The sequence below is a fragment of the Nipponia nippon genome, unplaced genomic scaffold (assembly GCF_047370975.1).
Source record: "Nipponia nippon isolate SJK-2023a ecotype South Korea unplaced genomic scaffold, ASM4737097v1 scaffold_2, whole genome shotgun sequence".
Taxonomy (NCBI): Eukaryota; Metazoa; Chordata; class Aves; order Pelecaniformes; family Threskiornithidae; genus Nipponia; species Nipponia nippon.
In genome coordinates this window covers 129610803-129632114 of record NW_028262336.1, presented here as the reverse complement: position 1 = coordinate 129632114, position 21312 = coordinate 129610803, and the positions used below count along the sequence as shown (strand labels likewise).

General features: G+C 45.4%; 1 protein-coding gene across 7 annotated transcripts in view; it reads left to right on the top strand.

The window, feature by feature from the left end:
- The window catches only part of FAM168A (family with sequence similarity 168 member A), a 215274-nt gene that overhangs the window by 40986 nt on the left and 152976 nt on the right, over positions 1-21312 (top strand). For 4 of the 7 annotated variants that reach the window (XM_087756781.1, XM_087756777.1, XM_087756783.1 and 1 more), the window contains exon 2: positions 14470-14562. The exons of the other annotated variants lie outside the window; for them this stretch is intronic. Coding sequence is in view for 2 of the 4 variants with exons in the window: in XM_087756783.1 (XP_087612909.1) it covers positions 14470-14562 (93 nt within the window). In the remaining 2 variants the exon portion in view is untranslated. The remainder of the gene's footprint in view (positions 1-14469; positions 14563-21312) is intronic. 7 annotated transcript variants of the gene reach the window in all.

Sequence of the window (21312 nt, the reverse complement as noted above, 5' to 3'; positions counted from 1 at the left end):
TTGCTTAGCTTTGTTTTATCACTTCTTCGACAAATCTCTCTCTCTCCCCTCGGGTTGCAGCTTTCTAAGCCGTGCCAGCAAAAGCAAAACAATAACGCTCTGCCAGCGCTGCAAACTTCAAATAAAGCATGGAGCATATTTAATTTGCATTTGTGCAGAGGCGCTTGTTGCAAACGCCTCTCTTCTTGCCATAGGACTCATGATTGCCACTGGCAGGGGATGACTGGCTCTGCAGACGGTGAGAGCGCGGTGGATGTCATTTCCTTAGATTTAGCAAGGTTTTCTACATCCTTGTAGCCATACTGGGGAGTGGTGGACTACGAGATGGGTGGAAAACTGGTTGCAAAGGTCAGTGGTTTGATGTAACCAGAGGGCTGGTTATGGGTGGCCTCCCTGAGGATTAATAGTGGGACCAACACCTTTTAACATCTGTCTCAACAGCTTGGTAGATGGGGTAGGATGCGTCTTTTGTAAGTTAACGGATGGAGCTGAATTGGGAGCGGTGCTTGGTGTGATCGTGGGCTTCCCATCCAGAGGGACGTGGGCTTCCCATCCAGAAGGACGCGTGTCCAGAGGAGGGCAACGAAGTTGGTGAAGGGTCTGGAGCACAAGTCTTATGAGGAGTGGCTGAGGGAGCTGGGGTTGTTTAGCCTGGAGAAGAGGAGGCTGAGGGGAGACCTTATTGCTCTCTGCAACTGCCTGAAAGGAGGCTGTAGCGAGGCAGGGGTCGGTCTCTTCTCCCCAGGAACAAGCGATGGGACGAGAGGGAACGGCCTCAAGCTGCGCCAGGGCAGGTTTGGGTTGGGTATTGGGAAAAACTTCTTCCCCGAAAGGGCTGTCAGGCCCTGGCCCAGGCTGCCCAGGGCAGGGGCTGAGTCCCCATCCCTGGAGGGATTTAAAGAATGGATAGATACAGTGCTTGAAGACATGGTATGAATGAACTTGGCAGTGATAGGTTGACGGTTGGACTCGATGATCTTAAGGGTCTTTTCCAACCTTAACGATTCTATGATTCTACGATTCTATGATTCTATGACTTCTCCACCTCTACGAGGTGGAGAACAGGACTGATAGAAAGCCATGAAGCTCAGCGGAGGAGTCCTTTACCTGGGATGGAATAATCCCTTGCAAGGGGCTCCCTGGCACAAGAAGGGCAGTGAAATGCTGGAGAAGCCTCCAAGGTGGTTGTGAGTGCGTGATGTTAGAAGAAGTGATGAGCTGGGTCTGCTCAATCTGGAGAAGGTTGCAGGAGGAACCTTATTACTGCCATTATCTTCATTTACCCAAAGGGGGGGTTGCAGGGAAGATGCTTCTCATAGAGGCAACAGACACAAGTTTGATTTAGGTTACACATGGAGGGAGAGGGAAAGCAACCCCAAACCCTGCGCTATTGCCCGAGGAAACATGGGAATCCCCGTTAGAGAGATTTAGATTAGAAAGCACATCTGCCAGGAATAGTTCCAGTATTGTTCTTGCCTTGAAGCTGGGAGCGAAACCACGACTTATTCCAGTTCTGCCTTTCTCATAACCAGCCTGTTGGACTTCCATGAAGAAAGTCTCACCTTCTTTTCTTCTAAAGAGAAAAGAAAACCCCACCAAAAAACATCCTGAAAATATGTTGCGTGGCTGTATTATTTGTACGTCTAGAACTGGACGTCCTCTTGCAGTGCATCCATATCTTTTCAAAGGTGGGCACCAGTGTGTTCCAAGTCCTAGTTTGTCGGACACGCAAGCCTTGGATTCAACTTGAAAATCATCAGGGAAATATTTGCCACACAGTTTTGCCGCACAGTGAAATACAAATAGCCCTTTTTCACTCCCTCAAGAAACATTCAAGTCTATTTGGAGGAATAAAAGTGCAGTGCAACATTTAGTCATAAACTGAAGATTTCCAACACCGTGTTGACTTAAAGCATATGTTAGTGAAACATGTCTCTGCTTTGCAGACGGTTTTTGTACTTGCTATGGCAAGCACATTTAAAACAAGCATGGAAAATGTGCTGCCGGGAACAATCCAGCGGTGATGGTAGGGTCATTTAGATGACTTAATAGGTCTTTTTTTTTTTTTTTCCTAGCTATCTGTATTAAATCAATGATTCATATAAATTATGCCAAAGGGAGTTAATTGTTATTACATGGTATAAAAAGCTGCCAAACTAAGGGCAAAACTCTCATTGCAGTGCATGAAATAAAATGGAGTTATGTTATGATTGCTGAAAGCATAAAATGGCTGAACCTTTCACCCCTGCCAAACGGCCTGAACTGAAACTGCCGCGATAACGGCGGGAGAGAAGAAATTTTGGAAGCAAAGGTTTGGAGGTTGTGGCATGGTTGGAGGCTTTGGCACATTTGGAAGTTCTCCAGAACACGCAACAAAAATTGAATGTGAAATACCCAGCTGAAGGAGAATACGGTACTTTTCTGTTGCCCAGATCTGCAGAGGAATTTAGGAATTTAACTTTGTTGGTTCAGTGCGAGTTGAGCTCCTAAATATCTTTGAGGGATTAGGCTGCAGTCTATGTAATATGGTTTATTTCTTATCTCTACAAGAGGGGCACTGCTACCATTCTCTCTTGCAGAAATGTTATAAAGAAAAATACTTCAGTATATATTTTTTTTTTGTGATCAGATGCTGTGAAGATGAGGCTATGTAGGTATCTTAATTAGATAGCTATTGGCAGAGTAATAGGCTTGGCTCAGAATATGTTCTCCAGGCACATTTTCATGGCTGTTTGAAGATGAATTGTAGCTTCTTGAGAGAGGGTACATCAAGGGCACTTGAGCAGAAGACGATAAGCTTTGGTGCTGGCCATTGCACGCTACTGCTTTGGAATATTTCTCACTGTAGTCAATGAAGAGGAAAAAAATATCCGTCACGTGTTGCTTAATATCAGTATGCACTTTGCACAAAATTTGGCATAGCTCTTTCCTAGGGAAGTTGTATTTTTAAATGGAAGAAGGTAATATAATGAGAAGAAAATGTAAGAGTGGAAACACTGCTATTGTGTAAAGGAGAACGGGTAAAAAATGCATTTTTAGGAATTGTTTGGAGGAAAGTCTGGGGGTTTTTGTGCAAGAAAAAGTAGGCTTCAAAGTAGGAGTCGGCATGGCAAAAAACAGGAGTATGGAAGGTGTAGGGTAGAGAGGGGGTCTCGGGTAGGGCAGAGGAGGACAACTGGAGTGGAGATGATGGCGTGGCAGAGCCGCCGAGAGCAGCCTGGAGGAATTTTGAATGAGTACGTGCATTTATTAGAGCTGATGGGGAAGTTCAAGAGTACCGTGACACACTAGAAACTTAGGAAATGGCATTATTGAAAATGGGGAAACTGCGTACTCTCTAGTTACTAAATAATTAATAACGGATAATTTCTAGCCTGCTCAGTGACCTGACCTGATTGCAAGAGATGAAATGTGTGGGTAAGGATTAGAGTGCTTTTAGGCATGGTCTTTGCTATGATTGGCCAGTAATGGAAGAGCAGATGATTAAAGTCCTTTGCAAAAGCTGTTACAGGACTGAAGAAAGCCTTGTATTTTCCTCTAATATTAGCAAGAATTTTTTTTATCCGTCTGCAGTATTCAAGAAAGTGAAGTACTTGGGGGGGGGCCCTATGATCTCTTTAAGAATTGGTGGCTATTGCTCTAAATTTTGACGAGCTTTTTTACCGGCATTGCTCCTGTAATATCTGTGTCTCTCTGTGTGGCAAAGGGAATCAAGTGAAGAAAAATTAAGTCTATGGTGACAGAAATTGCTAATGACTTCTGAAGGAAGGAGAGATTGGGACTGCTTTAAACAAGTGCTTAATAGACCCTAGTGAAAGAAATGTTGACTTAACTCATTTTTAATTGCTTTTAAGCTTATTTAAAAGTGAGTTTGTTATTGAAAAGGTAAGTAATTAAAGTCCTTGAAAAATTGTGGTGAACTTTGGAAACACCTTTATGGAAAAGCAGTTACCCACCTTAAAATTATTTTTATTGCTACCTAATCTGTATGAATAGCTCAATTAAGTACTTGAATAAGTGTAGTTCAGCGTGGGGACGCTGCTTAGCTTTGTCAACATGCGTATGCTTTGGGTATAATGGAAGACAAGAGATCTGATAAATAGTCCGTTGTTGCTTTAGGAAACTTTATGGAGAAGTAAAAAAAAAAAAAATAATCGCTTTTATGAATCACTTTTTTGACCAGAACTCCTCCCTCCAAGACATATGGGACAGCAGAACTGGTTGTAGTTTCTAGAGACAGAAGGGTTGCTAGCAAAATCATTTGGTCAAGAAGACATACTGGCAAACCAATGATTTCCTCAGTGTAGCTTAGCTGTTTTTTCAAGTGGAAATAACTACAGCAAGAAGTCTCTTTGTCAATACAACAATCTGCAAATTGATTTTGGTGTCATGTTTTTGTTGTCATGAGGACAGCGGAGAAAAGATCACACCCCTGCCTTGTGTAGCTATATGAGCAAAAACATCATGAAGAGATCAAGGTCTATTCTTAACCTGTAATTTTGTTTTGGAGTTTGACTACAAGCCGTCAGTTGGCTTTACAGGACAGGGAAAAGTATGGATAAAAACCATCAGAAGTGGTGAGAGAGGTGTGTGCAGGTCTTGATCTATTGTTTTATCTCACTGTCCCTAAATAGAGTATTCTGCTTGGCAAATAAATGTCTTATTTTGGAAAGCATGTCTTTCTTTGCTGGAAACATCTGCTTTTCTCCCAAGAGAGAAGCCTCTACTGGGAGACTTCATCCAACATCCTTTGGGCATGTTCAAGGAGCATCAATGAAAACCAGATTCTAAAACCCAATCATAGAATGGTTTGGGTTGGAAAGGACCTTCAGAGATCGTCCAGTCCAACCCCCATGCCATGGGCAGGGACATCTTCCACTAGATAAGGTTGTCAGATCAAGGAGATTCCAAGGATGGAGACTGCAGCTCCTCTCTGGGCACCCCTTCCACTGCCGCTTAACCCCCAATATCAATTTGTTTCAACCTTATACCCAGCTGGAATTCTCGTTGCTGCCACTTGTCCCTGTTGCCTCGCTGTGCACCTCTAAGCGTCTGGCTTCGTCTTCTCTGTAGGTACCAAGGAGGAGACCCCCAAAGCCTTCTCTTCTCCAAGATGAACAACCCCACCTCCTGCAGCCTTTCCTCATGTGCTCCGGCCACCTGACCATCTCGATGGCCCTCCCGTTGGACTCTCTCTTGCACTGGGGACCCCAGTACTGCTGGTTTCCAAGAGCTAGTATTTCAGATGAAGCTTCAAAAGTACCAAACCAAGGGGAATAATAACTTCCCATGCCGTAAAACCCAGGATGTGGTTGGCCCTCACTGTTGCAAGGGCACGCTGACTCCCAGGCCAGTTCTTGTCTGCCAGGAGCTCAGGTCCTGTGCTGCAGAGCTGCTCCCCACCACACGCTCTTGCATGGGATTTCTCCACCCCAGGTGAGGGACTCTGCAATTGCCTTTGCTGAACCTCCACAGGTTTCCCGTTAGCCCACTTCTCTGGCATTACAAGATCCCTCCAAATGTTAATGATTCCTCTAGTTTATCCTTAATTTGATATGCTCTGTGAACTTAAAAATGTTTTCTATCCTGTCTACAAAGTTGTTGAGAAAGCTGTTAAGAAGTCTTGGTCCCACTATCATCCCTGAGGGATGCCACACGCAACCAGCCACTGGCTGGACTTTGAGCCACGGAGAACCACTTTTCAGTCTGACGGGCCAGCCAATTTTCCATACATCTTGTAGCCAAACTGGGGACCAATGAAGGGAATGAGTGGATTTACAAGGATATAATGGTGGGAGATCATGTAGAAATAGTGCAATGGTAGGAGACCATGTGGAAAACCTTGCTAAAGTCGAGGTGAGTGCCACCCGCTGCGCCCTCGTCATACGCAGAGCTGGTCATCCCCCTGCCAGAGGCAGCCGGGGTGTGATCGCTGTCATCCTTCCAATTTGATCTCGAAAGGCCTTGCGCTGATATTGGCCACCTTCCTCAGCATCCTCAGATGTGTCCTGTCTGGTCCTGGGGACTTCTGTGTCCCCGGCTGATTTAATTAGTCCTTAATTTGGTCCTCTGTCCTCTATTGAGGGTGGCACCTCTCTCCCCAATCTCTGCTCCTAGGCAGTGCACTGAGCCTAATTATTCTGATAGAATTTGGAGATTTAACAAAAACCTTCTTCAAAGACGGACTGTATAAATTGAAGTAGATTAATAAACTAGACTAGAACATAATGGCATTTTCTATTTTGAACATCATAAGGTGAAAATCAAGAATGAGTGCATTTGTCTCCAGTGTGTATTTTTCTGGATTACAACATGTAGCAGATGTGGCATATAGCCATATTTCTTTGTGAACTGGCACGTTTGAAAGACTGGCCTTATAAGAATTAGTCTTTTTTAAATAGATGTAAATATAAAAGCAAATCAGATCTAACTCTGTTTAAGTTGCTCTTATCTGCTGATGTGAGTTCAGATTAGAGTGGCTGACTTAAATATCTTGAATCCACCCATCCTGCCCTGTGTCGGCTCCCGGCTCTGCACCTGAATCCTCTCCGGCGCTGAAATCCAGAGCTCAACAGCAGCAGGGAGCTGAGCCACACAGGCAAAACGCTGCTGATATTTCAGTAGCAGTTGTTCTTTTACCAATCTTTGGCTCTAAAAGCAACCCTTCCAGTTTCCCAGTGGATTAGACTTTTTTTTTTTTTTTTTTTTTTAATGAGTAACTGGCGAGTAAGTAAAAACGGGGATGGGATTTGCTGCTTTTCCTAATCTCGCTCCGCCCTTCTAGCCCTGATACGGCATCCTTCGAGCGGGAAAGTAATTCTAACAATATAGTGGAAGAAATGATGTAGAAGGGAGGTGTGGCCAGGGGTGATGCTCAGCAGATGAATACCAACGTTAGTCCCTTGTCTCACAAGCCAAGACAGCAGGATGTTCCTGGAGGAAGGATGATGCCCAACTTTGCCAGCTTTAATGACTTCCGCGCTTTTCTTGCATCTCTATTTCACACTTATATCCTGTATGGGGAAAAAAAAAAAGGTTGCTCTGTGTGGTGTTTAATACTCTGGGTTTACGGAATCCTTTAATTTTAGAAACTCGTTGTACGCCTCGAGGTGTTGAGTCGTTGTGTATCTTGACGTTGAGTTTTCACGGATGCCCGTGAGGTTGCTAGCGAAGCGCGTGTGCGTGCGCCCGTGCCGGCTGGGGAACTTGCTCCTTCCAGTCCCTTTTCACCCTCTTCCTTCCAAAATTCCCTCTCCCCTCTAGACTGGCCAAAGTCATTGCTGGTGATCCCCAACCTGCTTCCACCAGTGGGGCAGGGCCAGTGTCAGGGATGGATCTTTGCTTGCCCAGCTCTTGGCAGGAGCAAGCTCAGGAGATGCAAGCAGTCCTGGTAGCCTTTCTCTCCCGAGCACCACCAACGTGCTGCGGCGTTTGGGGAGACCAGGGGTGAATTTCTGCTTCTGCCGTCCTTTTCGCTCGGTGCAAATTCTCTTGGCTGCATCTTGTATTTTCTTCCTTCAGGGTGAAGCATTTTTCTTGGGAGTTTCACTCCTCCTCTGCTGCCTGTTCCCATTGCTGGGCTCCCTTAACTGCGCTGGTACAACTGTCGGAGCGGCCATATGGTGAACCAGATCAGTTAACAGCAAAAAAGGTTATTTTTAACCCAGATCAGTTCACTAATCTGGTTCACTGTACAGCTCCGTAGCCGTCGTGTTGGTACAAAGGCAATTTTTGAGGGGAGGGAAGACGGGAAGGCGCTTCCAGCCAGTAACGTCCCTGCGGTTTCCTGCCGTGTTTTCTGCCTTCCAGAATTGTTTCTTTCCATGCCTTTATTTCCTGCTAGGTATTTTCACAGATGTTTTGGCTTCCAATTCCTCCAGGTTGATCTCATCTGATATTTTTTTTGCCAATACCTCTGGTTTCTCAGGTTTGTTGTTTTGTTTTTTTTTTTTTAATGTGCCCTGAGAAGAACTGAACTCACTCCATTCTGGATAATCTGTGTATATTCATTAACATTTTGCCCTATTCTTCCTTAATTTAGAGACTAAACGCGTTAGGCTCTATGACAGACGTCTCTGGAATCCTCCTATGGTGTCTCCTTGCTCCCAGCTCAATACCGCACCCTTTATTATTGCCTTTAAGTTGTAGCTCTTTAATTATATTCGCTGTGTGAGTAAAGGTGTCTGAATTAACTTTCGGAATGAAGCACTGTCAATGCTTTTCCTAATGTCCAAAGAGATTGTCTGCCATGTTCTCATTAATCCCTCTCTGGTAATGCTGCGAAGGCTTGTGTTAATTCTAACATACGTTTTTCTCAGGTTTGATTGTATTTAAATAGAGGTAAAGGTCAAACAAGGCTGCTATTGCTATAAGCTTTACTTTTCTTTTTAAGACAATGGCTGCATATATTTTTTTAATACTAAAACTTTTCTATGTTTCCTTTTGAAGGCTGAGTGTTGTCAGTAGTGCAGTAAATTGCTTCCTTCAAGTAATATTAATCTTGCATAATGAGATTGTTTTGTTTTGCCTACAAAGTCGTTTGTGACTTAGAAACCTCTAAGTGTCTTAGAATACATGAATTACACAGGAGAGAATAACTAATCCACAATCAATACTTTAAGAACCGGTTTTGAAACATTGATGAAAGCAGGAGGTAAATAACTTCAACATCTACTTTTGAAGAATTTTTCCTGCTGGAATTAGAAACGTGTTTGTTATAAGGACAAGCCCGATGTGCAAGCTCATGTCAGCCCTCCCTGCTGCCCCAAGGGACGTTTATTCTCTAATCTCAGTCAATTTAGTTTTATTTATTTGCGCCCAGAAGATCCCTTTCCATTTTGCTGGGTTTGGCTACTCAGAGGGTTAAACACAAAATGTTGTGGAATAGGATTTAAAGGAAGGTGCTTGACTCCAGTCAAGCATCATTAGACCTTGTCCAGTTGGATTTTTAGCTCCTCATGTTTTTCTCTTCCTTCAAAAATCCCAGTCTCGGTGAATGTCCTGATGGATGGCCATGCAATTCGAGGGACTCGAGCGGTACGGAAGGTTTTTGAGACGGAAAATTGGCTCATGAGGAAAGTTTGGCAGTGCTGTCCAACTGAATAAAGTTATTTTCTCAGTGGAGAAAGCTGTATTTTTACTCGCCAGCATGTCAGACATTTAGTGAATGTTTTTATCTTCATTTGATAAGTAGTTGTGGAGTGTATTTTTAAATGAATTACACTATTTTATCATAACAATCTGCAATCTACCAAGGCGGGTTTTTTAATCATCGCATACTAATTAATTCTTAATCTATTTTATAATTCATGTACCTAGCTCAGCTCCTACTATTGGAGTCCAGTTTTATAGAAAGAAGAAAAGTAATGGATAAAAAAGGGCAATTATAGAAGAATAATTGTAATAAGATCATCATAATGGTGTAGGTACTAAAACAAAAGCAGCAAATTAAATTTTGGTCATAGGAGGGGAGGCTAGAATGAAAATGAAAAATATTGTTTTGCTGCTTGAAATACCACATGTAGTTGATGAAGATATTAGGGAAAAAGTTTTCTTACTAAGTAGCTGCGGTTATCTTATAAGGAAACGGTAGGGGATTTAAACTTCTTCACACCAAGAAGAAAGTGGGAGGGGAGGGAGGACTTCATGATGGAGCAGGCTGCAGGAACCCTGGCAGGTTTCTTTGCTCAACTCGATAGAGGTGAATTGCTTTAAAGCTAGAGCACGTAATCTAATAATTAGGAAATCAGAAGTTAATGGGAAACTTGCTCAAAATGTGTTCTACGTGAATTAATGAACTTATTCAGCAAGTTGGGGCAACTTTGCCTCTAGAAAAGGGGTTGACAAGGGTTGGTAGGAAGTCAAACGTAGTAAGCATGAGCCAGAGGAGTCTTGACTCTCACCTGAGATGGTTTTCCACTTGCAGTTGCAAAAATGTGGTGTACAAGCAAAGAAGGCAAAAATCTGTGAGGACTGAAGAGAGAAGGTTTGGCAACATCCCGTATCTCTAAAAAAACCAAACAGGACAAACCCCTCACCACCAAGAAACAAGCACCTCCCAGACTCAGTAAGGCATCCAAGTACCTTCTTCGTACGTCGCAGGTGGTCAAAGTACCTTCTTCATCTATCCCAGGGTTCGTGGCTGGCAGCACCCCTGCCCGTAGAGGGGGTGCTGAGGTGGGTGAGTGGACAAGGACGGTTCCAGCATCTCTTCCAGACCCTCTAATATCCAGAGCATAACTTTAAAATAAAAAGAGCAATAACACTTGCCAAGCATTTTCTAGCTAGTGAATATTTCTCCTTTTCTTCTTTCCATATTTCATTTCAGGAAAAACTGTGTAACGTTTTCAGGCAGGCCTACCTACGGTAACGTTGTCAGCTCAATGATGGGGGAGCTGGTGCTCTACCTCTGCTAAAGGAGGTGGATTCCAGCTTTCCATCGGTGCTTGCCTTGATGAGCTTGCCAGTGTGAGATCAGCGTTTGGCTTCCCATGGCAGCAGGGGATGGTGGCGATACCTCCGTCAGCTCCCAAACTGAGCCTGCAAGAGGCCGCCGGGGTGGCAGGAGTGGCAAGAGGAAACCTGCCTCTCTTGGGGAAGGCAGGGTTGTTTTTTCTGTGTTCTTGTAGTCTTTGCTCCCTGCTCCCTTTTCTTTCTTTGTTCTAAGAGGTGGAGCAATAAGCCTGGTTTAGACCTAGAGACAGGAAAAAGAGAACATTAAAACCAATGAGGAGACCCCTCTTCTTCCCTAATGGTCTTCCCCAGGGAAACAGTAGTAATATTTACTTGACAGGGACTTGTGTGCTGGATAACTGCTGCTTTTGATTTCATAGACTCATAGAATTCTTTGGGATGGAAGGGACCTTTAAAGGTCACCTAGTCCAACCCCCAGCCATGGGCAGGGACATCTTCAACCAGATCAGGGTGCTCACAGCCCCGTCCAGCCTGGCCTTGGATGTTTCCAGGGATGGGGCATCCACCACCTCTCTGGGCAACCCCTTCCAGTGTTTCACCACCCTCAGCATGAAACATTTCTAGATGCTTCATGTGAAAGCTCCTGCTAGCTCTTCAGGCAGCGGCACAGAGATTCTTCAGGTGTGTACTGAAGGACGTTTAACACATCGCCCAGCATTTTTAGATGGGTAATTAAAAAAGCCGTGTTACAATTTCAATGTCCACCCTAGATACCTTGTATGCCTGCTGGTCTTCAGCACTAACATGAGTTTATTCCCTTTGCTTGCCTTTTTTTTGTTGTTAATCTACAGAGAGGCAAGCTTTTCTCTTCCCTTTCTACCTGCTCCTCTCCTGCACGGAGGTGATGTCTGCGGATTGATTCAGCTTTCTGCAAGAGGTTAAGGTTTCTCCAGCTGCTGCTCCTCTCTCGTTGGTTTCAGAGGAGCAAGGTTTGCTGGTCGAGCTGCACCAGCACGCTGTACTGGGGGGCTTTGATGGCATCGTGGGGTTAATCCCACATCACGCTCTTGACGAACGCGGCCGTGCCAGCAGAACTTCCCAACATTGTGCGATTTCCCTAAATTATCCAAATTAATACCTCCTCGCATGTCATGTTTTCCCTCTTTAAAATTTATTTTGGTTTTCTTATTCTCTAATGAATGTCTTTGTACTTCTACTCGAAGGCCTTGATTGGGACTGACCTCATTTCTGCAAATACATCTAAATTTTGTGTGTGTGTGTGTGGCATCGCTGTGGTTAGAGAACGTGGCGGTCCAGGACTCCGGCTGAAGAGGGGCAGGAGACGGGGGTTCAGCACGAAGCAAGGGAGCGCAGCGACACAGCGTCCATTACATTCACATCTTGCACCTTCTCGTGCACTGAAAGACCCATGCGAAACCAGATTTTTTTTGCGTTAGTACTCGTTTGAACGATTTTTCTTAACTTTTGACCATTTACACCTGGTTTCTGAGCGGTGACCGGGGGCGGTGATGTGTCTGTAGGCAGACGGATAGCCTCCATCTCTGTGCAGCTCATCACAGCTTCTCTCTGCAGTAACAGCATCCGGTTATTATGAACCTAATCGTTTCGACTTCTGGTCAAGAAAAAACAGAAAAAGGACCAAAACCCCCCCCAAAAAGGGTGATTCTCCTGAGTGTGGCAGCACAATACAAGAAGGTATTGATGCTGTTGCAGCTAAAGAAAGATCCCACCGACAAGGTTAATGGGAGGTGGGTACAGTACTTCTCTCTGTCTCTTTAGCAGCTAGAGACGAACAAAAAGGCGAGCTTTCTGATAATCCCCCAGCATTAAAGGTTGCTGCAATTCTGTCCTCCTGCTAAAGCGAGGTGGTGCCTGGAAACCCTCGTGCATTCAGCGCACGCAGCGGTGTTGGACACGTAGGGGAACCTTTAGTATTTGCTAAGCAGAGCTTATTGACTTCCTTGGCCGTACATGTGTAAAGATGTAAAAATGTTCCAAAACTTGGACTTGAAGCAAATTAGCTCTCAAACCGGCTCTGCTAAATGGAATAGTAATGGCAAAGGCATCGAGATTCGAGGTGTAAAAGCAGCGGAAAGAAGGATTGTTGGTCCCATGGTTGATGGCGAGGCGTGCTTTCCACAAAATTGTCGGTGGAGGAAGACTTGGGGGAGGTGGTTTTCTCCCCCATTTGCTTGGACCCAGATTATTTTCTGCTTCTTTCTTGCCACAAAAGGAATCATTTGTTTAATTTTACAAAATGTTACTGAAGCTGTTGGAACTGAAACTGCAGCCCACGTCCTCTTGATAAATGACTGTGTGTATTCCTGGAAGGAAGTTAAAACGGGGCTGTGTTATATTTGGTACCTCCCGAAGCACTGAGGCTACTTTGAGTACAGAATGTGCTCCGAGAGAGACTAATTTGCCGCTGCAGAGCTTGATGTGATGAGATTTGTCAAGTCGTCGTTTCCGCTGGAATTCACTTATGCTTTCCTCTCTCTCCTAAAGATGTTTGCTTATATATTTTAGAGTTATGTCTTTGAACTGGAGGACCATCAAGGCAAGGCAAAAAGCCTAAAACCGGGATTAAATTCCAAGCAATGAATATGCTTATTATAAGGTGGAAATACAGAAGTCGAGCACCCGTACAACAGGTGGAAATATTACCGAGCCGTTTCCCTGAGCGGCTCGCGCTCTTGGTAGCAACAGCGTTGGTATTATCCGGGCGTTTGAGCATCAGCGGGGTGGGTTTTGACTTCTCTCCAAGGATGCCATCTCAGATGGGATGGTCGTGGTTTCCTACAGTAGGCGATTCCGGGAACTTCAGTAAAAACGAAGATTTATCTTTTTTTTTTTTTTTTTTTTGCTGTTCGTTTCCAATTGCATGCTGTTTCATTTGCTGGGCTTGAAGGGCCTCTCGCTGTAAAGCTGTAGGGAAAGGTGGGATGGAGCGGCACTCCCAAAGAAACTCTCAGTTGTTTTACCGGATTCGATGTTTTCTGCGTCCTGTTTTCTCCCCGAGAGTGTTTTTTGAGTTAATGTAAACTAATACTGGATCAGTGGTTAGCAGCAATGAAAAAATATTTAATGTAAACCTTTTGGTACTGGGTTGATTCAAATAAACAACTGTTCTCCGGAGCACTGGGCCTGGTTTGTGAACAGTAGGTTTTCTGTTCCTCTGTGTAATGCATAAAGCATGCGGAGCTGCTTGAGAGCTTTTTTTGTGCGCTGTACTTTATTTTGAGGTATTTCGTTTTCAGTTCTTTGAGCTTTTGTGTCAGCTGGGAAGGGAGGGTGTAGGAGTAACGTGTAAAACTCTGTTTGGCCTGTTTAGTCTCAAATCCTGACAAATAGCTGGTTAACAAGTATTGAAATGAAAGCTTGAACTTTGTTTTCTCCCTTTTGAAAGCTGGGAAGATCCTAGTTCTGATTTTATCCGCTCCTGGTGCTGTTTCTTTCTCGTTTCTATGCAATTCTTCAGCAGAGCGTAGGCAAAGCCTAGTTGATGTAGACTTTGTGCAAGACGCGCCGTGTGAGTATTCCACCCAAAGTCGTTGAGCTGTAGCGTCTAGCTGCGGAAAGGCTTCGTGTCTTGATTTGAAGGTGCAAATGTTGAATTTCTGTTGTCTTTCTCCCTGTACCTATGGTGATGGAAAAAACGTGTCCTTGGTATTTTTAGGGGAAGGCAAATTGAGATATTTATTCGTAAGAGAGGTGCACTAAATATGCCTCTCTCTCTCTCTGTTTAACGACAGCGGGTAGGAAACGTGAGTGGCAGACCATTCACATCACGCTGTCTTTTCTGCAACTGCCGGTCTGGTAGCCAGCGCCCGTATCCCTTCCCTCTCCTCCTCTTATCCTGCATCTCCATCGCTCCTCCTTTTTTGACTGCATTTCTTACACGTACCCACTCCTTTTGCTCCGGTGGAGACAGATAAAGCCCACTCTTTGCTAGAAGGAGCCGTGTTTTCTGTCGGACAGGTTTGCCCGCGGAGCCTCACGGGTCTCTCTCTTTCTCTCTGTCGGTTGCTGCTGCAGAGCTGTGGAATGCTGTGAAGACTGACTGCCCTGCAGCCGTAGGCAGACTGCTCTCCAGGTTATCTCCATCCGAAGGAGGCTCGTATCCAAGAGGTATCAATTCATGTTTTATGTGTGCCCTTCAATTGCAGCGCTTGAGTTGAGATACTCCTCCAAACGCCTTTTTCCCTTCCACAGACAGAAAAGCGTTGGATGCCAGGGAGATTGCATGTGTTGATTAAAAAGTGCCGGTGTTTGGTATGGGTTGGACCCTTGTTTATATTAAATGAACTTTGGTACAGAATTGCATTACATTTTAAACTAAGCAAGTAATTTCTGGGTCAAGAAATGCGTAAGCCGAAGCTCCAGCAACACTGTATGTCTAGCGTATTTTATTGTGTTGATTTATAAAGTTAATAAACCCAAGGTAATGCAGACTGGAGTAGAACACACAGTAGGTATGTGCTGCTCCTATAAAGAATTGTGAGAGTTAGGGTTTTTTTTAATGTTTATTAGTCTTAATATCTTCTTCGTAAATAATTTATTTTTAGTTTATATTAAAAAGAAGGCAAAAAGGTATTGCTTGTGTTTGCTAGCTGGGTCAAAATCAGTGTGTTGGCAGAGGCATGATTCCTGGTGTGTATTTCTGTCATTTGCCTGTAGACAGGGAAATTATTTCCTAATAGTTTATGTTGCAGCCTTTCATAAAAGAAAGCTAGAAACCATTTTTTAAAATACAAACTTGGCAGTGTAATGTGGTCTGTAAATTGGTCGGAGCAGGTTCTATCTTAACTATTTATTTTTGTCTATGGTGCCTAGCATTATGAGACCAGAACGGGTCAAGCCCTCTAGGCATTTATATATAAGAAAATCAAATATGTTATCATAGTGGTATAACACAATATACAGCTGGCTATTAAATACAAACGTATTTCTGTGCTGCACAAAGTTGCAGGCTGGAAAGCGTCCTGGGCGAATGTCACTGTATGCCTGCCCTGTGCTTGGATTTTCCCCTAGGTATTCACAAAGATACCGGGAGAGCTGAAGTGTCAGTCTGACCCAATCCAGCTGCTCTGGTGCAGGAGTATGGAAAAAACAGGATTGACTCTTTTTTGTTTTTTCCCCTTTTACATGTTTTGCTGCTTGCTTAGTAACATGAACGTTAAATGTCAGCTGCCAGGATACCCACTGAGTGTTCTGCTCCCACTCAAGTCAGATTTGCTGAAAACCAGATGCAGACAGGCAGCAACAGTGCTGACGAGTGCTCTCTGCTCTCGGATCCACTGCACCGCACCGGGATCGAACATTTAGGCGTGCTGTGACCCTTATCCTCCCGATATTTTAGCACGCAGAAGTGCTCCAGCCCTGCTTTGGGAAAAACCTGCCCTGATTAGATGCCCGCTCTTTGGGTATGGACAAAACCAGGCTGTTGTTTCTTCCTCATCCCACCCTCAGCAACTCAACTGGTCTTAGGTGGGATGGGACAGAAAGTGCCAAGCATTTCAGAAAAGCTTTGCTTCATCCTTGCTTGTGCCAGTCTTGAAGCAACAACGATGGGCCCCTTTCCATCCCCCTCTCCCCTTTTTGTTGAATATCATGCTAGAAAAAAGGATAAAGGAAAAAAAAAACAGGACTTTGATGCTGCTCCCATCCCCTTTTTCTGCACGCTGCCCCGCATATCTCCAAGTTGAAGCAACAGTAGGAGACACAGTCGGGGCTGTGCTGCTTTCTCTGGGCCTGAGAAACAGAGGTCCAGGGCTGGAGAAGGAAGAGAAGCAAAGCCCAGGGTGCACATTGAATGGGTTGTGAGGTAGGGAGAAGGCAGGGGTGGGGGCTGAGTTGCTCAGACTGGAGAAGTGGGGCTGGCATTGATGCAAGATCTGGAAGACAAGCTGTTTTTTTCAAATGAGAATATGTTGTTAAGTATTGGCTTCGCATGAGAAAGAGAGCTTCTGGTCCAAGGGGCTCCTGGTCCAATTCAGCTCCAGATTAAGAAACTTAAGTTTAAGCTTTGTGTGTGCTTTGTCTGAGCTCCCAACCTGGTCCCTGGAGATCTCGAGAGTGGAACTGATGGAGCCCGGGGAGATTTGGCTGACTAGCTGCTGGTTGTCCTCTTCAAGCCCATCGGAGTTGCTCTCCAGGCTGTGACTGCCCTGCTTGGGATCTCCGCCAGCCACTTCAGACAGTTACTTTTTGGGTGTCTTTATCTTGGATTGAACCTCCCCCTTTTAGGCTCACGATGGTAAACAGCGTTCAGAAATCGAGAGGCGGAAGACATTGAGTTAAACTCTTGAATGTGTGTGTGCCCGACCTCTTAACTTAGTTTACTTACGTTAGGTTATTTCCTGCTCGGGAAGTACCCCACTCCCCCAAATCCCAAGTGGAATTCCAGCAATTAAATGGTTAATTACTCTGTGTGTGTAAAATCGGTGTATATCTAAAAATACCTCTCTTATCTGTGTAATGGTTTGGTTAGATGTAAATATTTTTAAATGTGCTTTTAGATTAAGCTGGTTTTTATACAGTATGTGCGAGTGGTTAACTGGGCCTGGACTTTATATATTTGCTCCATTCACCGCAACGTTTCTGAACTCATATGGAAAATTTCTGATCTTTAGTCTCCTGACCATTTATGCCTGTTTGGTGGGCTCTATCTCCTTTCGTGGTCTTCATTGGGCTGGGAATGCACCAAATGAAGTGAAGCAGCTTGCCAGCAGGTGATGGAGACTTCTCTGCCGCTGGGGCATGGCTACCTCACTTAGTGATTTTCTTTTCTACTGCATGAGCAAATCCTTTGTTCACAGATCTTAAGTTTTCTTGAATTGCCAGCTCTGTTTTGGAGAAAAAATTTCCTTTCAGAGAACATAGGATATGGAAGGTGATTTCTGTCAAGCCAAGTTAGGTACTGCGTCTAGCTCGGGGGTCCTCGGCACGGGAAGGACATGGAGCTGTTGGAGCGGGGCCAGGGGAGGCCACAGCAATGGTGCGAGGGTGGCACAGCTCTGCTGGGAGGAGAGGCTGAGAGCTGGGGGGGTTCAGCCTGGAGAGGAGGAGGCTGCGGGCAGACCTGATTGCGGCCTTGCCGTGCTTAACGGGGGCTTGTGAGAAAGGTGGGGACAGGCTTTTTAGCAGGGCCTGCTGCGACAGGACAAGGGGGGATGGTTTTAAACTGAAAGAGGGGAGATTCAGACTGGATAGAAGGAAGAAATATTTTACGTTGAGGGTGGTGAGACACTGGCCCAGGTTGCCCAGAGAAGTTGTGGATGCCCCATCATTGGAAGTGTTCAAGGTGAGGTTGGACGGGGCTCTGAGCACCCTGATCTAGAGCAAGATGTCCCTGCCTATGGCAGGGGGTTGGACTGAGATGGTCTTCAAAGGTCCCTTCCAACGAAACCATTCTGTGATTCTGTGTAGGTCCCAGGATCCTTATGAGACATCATAGGATCGTTTGACGAGTGAAGGAAGATCCTTTTCCATTGTTTCTGGTGGAGCCTAATGATGGTGATACCAAGGACAGTGGTTCACGTTCCCTTCTTTCCGTTGGGTCACGTTCAGAGGAGGGAAATACGTCATATTAGAACATTGTTAATGTTTTGAAATGTAGCTTTCTATCTAGTCTGAACACATTGTGTGTTTTTAGTGTGTGTGTGTGTTTGCCTGTGCTCCATGACACGGCTGTGTCCGTGAACACGCTGCCAAGTTACGAGCACGCTGCTCCTCCGCACAGCTTGGAAAACGTGGGCAGAAGTCTGACTGTATCAGCACTGTAGTAGTGTATAAGTAGATGGAGCGTAAATTGGGGTTCAAGAATATTGCTTATTGCTTCAGAGCTCTTTATTGGGGAGATATTTCAGGCTTACATCCGAAGAGCTGAAGGTAATAGCTGGCAAGAGAACGGCTGAGACTCTTAGCTTGAGGTTGCCGGTTTTCTGATTCAGATGGTGGGCTCGAAGGAAGAAAAAGCTTGCTGTTGTCTGTGGGGTGTAATCGGTTTGATTGGGAGGACAGGTGGGAGGACCGGTGTTTTCCACCGTAACCACATCACTGAATCTGTGCTAAGCGTGTGGCATGCTTGGGAATTTCCTAAGGATGCTCCTCCAGCGAGCGGGAACGGCTGCCTGGAGAGCAGAACCCTCCAACCTCTTTCTTCTGCTCTCGTTGCTTTTGGTTTTACCCAGCAACCCTTTGCCGTATATTGGAAGAAGCAGGAAAGTGGGCATTCTTGGTCCGTAGTGGGGAACGTGAGTACTCTTCTTTCTCTTAAGCTCTATCTCCTTTGTCTTTACACACACTCCGAGAGTCACGGAGCAGCAAGGCTTCTTCAACGTACCTCAGCTGAGACTGTTCCAGGTCCCCCAAGGTGCTGGATTTTGGTTGGATTCCCTTTCTTCCCTCTCTCCCATGCCAGTCACAAATATTATAGGGTTTGGAAGGCTTTGGATCTGTAATCACTTTGCCCATCCTTGCTACCTGGGAATTTTCATTTCCTGGGAAGATTTTTGTTCCTTTGTGAACACTACTACAACGCTGGATGTGTCAGTGAAAGGAAGGGAACCCCCTGCTCCGTGATGTACCTAAATTCGCTGTAATATATCATATAGGGAAGCTTCTTCCTTGCATAAAGTGATGAATTTATGAAGATTAATGACGCAGCATTTCATCCTAAGTAGCGTTCGTGCAAATGCTTCTCTTAGTCAGGTCTACTCCCTTAAAAAAAAATCCTCTTTTAATGTTTTTGCCTCAGTATATCGTGGTGTTCGGAGTCACTGGCTAATCGCACACACCTGAACTGTGCCTGCGGTCCCCAAGCCGGGCTGGGTCCCTTCCCATACGCGCTGCGGCTCTCCGGATGAAACCCGCCGTGTCCTTTGCCTGGCTGTGGTGCGTGATGGATGCCGTGCCACAGGGATGCACTGGAACCGAGTGTCGGGACAGGAACGTCAACCTGAACATCCCACCGTGATTAGTTTGGGGCGTAGAGGAATTATTTGACTGACAAAGCAGCTTCGCGATTCTTTATGGCTCAATACTGCTGATATATAGTAATTGTTAGAGGAGTGAGACTTCGTTAGGAAGATGACATTTCCCATAACAAGGAAAAAAATCAGCTGTCAAAAACTGCTTTAAAAACAAAGGAAGATTTTATTACGATTTATAGACATAAGCAGCAGAGAGGATCTCCGACACCAGACTTTTCACGATGCTCTGGACTGACTTTCTACTTTTGATCTATGAGTTTCTGTGCAAATTAAAGCGTGCTGTAGATATTACCCTGAGGTATGTGGAGAGCGCACCAAAATACTTCTTGTCTGTCTGCTCAGCCAGAAAGACACAGTTTAAACTCTTTTCTTTCTCTGAGTCTAGGATATGAGTCGTCTCTACATCTTTTCTTAAAAAAATGTGTATGTATCTTTGCGTATCCAAAGAAGGGCAGCGAGGCTGGGGCAGGGGCTGGAGCCCAAGGCTGGGGAGGAGCGGCTGGGGGAGCTGGGGGGGCTCAGCCTGGAGAAGAGGAGGCTGAGGGGAGCCCTCATCGCTCTCTGCAACTGCCTGAAAGGAGGCTGGAGCCGGGGGGGTCGGTCTCTTCTCCCCAGGAACAAGCGATAGGACGAGAGGGAACGGCCTCAAGCTGCGCCAGGGCAGGTTTGGGTTGGGTATTGGGAAAAACTTCTTCCCCAAAGGGCTGTCAGGCCCTGGCCCAGGCTGCCCAGGGCAGGGGCTGAGTCCCCGTCCCTGGAGGGATTTAAAAGAAGGGCAGACGTGGTGCTTGGGGACATGGTTTAGTGGTGGGCTTGGCAGCGCTGGTTAACAGTTGGACTCGATGATCTTAAAGACCTTTTCCAACCTAAATGATTCAATGATTCTGTGATTTAACATGGCAAAAGGTCTGCTTGTGGCCTTGAAAGCCTAAGCCTCAAAGTAGCACAAGTCTGGAGCAGCAGCTGTTTTTCCTTCTTTCTCTGCAACATCAATGTCTCATGCTCCTGAAACCTTTGGTGCCTTGAGCTTCAGTTTCTGCCTGCCAAAGGATGCCTGCGATCTGAAGCTGCCACAGCATCCCAGACTGAGCCTTTGGTTCCTTCTTGACTCAAGGACACGAAAGGAAAAGACCAGGTAAACTCCACAGCATCACAAGCAGCATTTGCGGTAGCGTGGTTAACGGTTGGACTTGATGATCTTAAGGGTCTTTTCCAAGCTTAACAATTCTGTGATTCTATGATCTTGAAAACTTTGTGGCCTTGACTTCTTTTTGGACTGAGGTTTACCATGTGGGTATCTTTTTGTAGCCCTGTGGTAGCTGCTTCTCTCAGAGGCCAGGCTGATGTCCAGCAGACTTGCAAAGTGAAAGTCCCAACTGGCGGCTGCACATAGAGCAAAACGGATTTCAGAAACGACACAGAAATGGAGATCTGTGTTTCCTGACGAGGGGAAGAAACAAAACCCTCGTGAGAACTCTTCAAATGATGCATCGAAACGAGTGCAGCACGCACTCTCGATGGTAGGAGATGTACTTGAGGACCGATTTTCTATTCCTGCTGAAGAAGTGCAATAGCACGCTCAGTTCTTGCCATCTCCGTGGCTGAGCTGAGGTTATAGGGAAGCATCCACTATGCTCCCTACACCCTTCTGTAGCGCCCGCCCGCGGTGTTTGCTCTGCATTTCTGCTCTCACAAAAGCCGTGCTGGAAGCAGTGGCCTTTCTTTCAGATATATCATTTACCGCCTCTTCCCGGTGTGCCAGCCTTGTTTGTATTGATAAATGAACGTTCTCTGCGTACAGCCCGCAGATAATTCTGCTCGTCGAACACAATGCTGCTAAATATACCTGTTTCTGATTAAGTGCATTTGAATTTGTGTGTTTGGT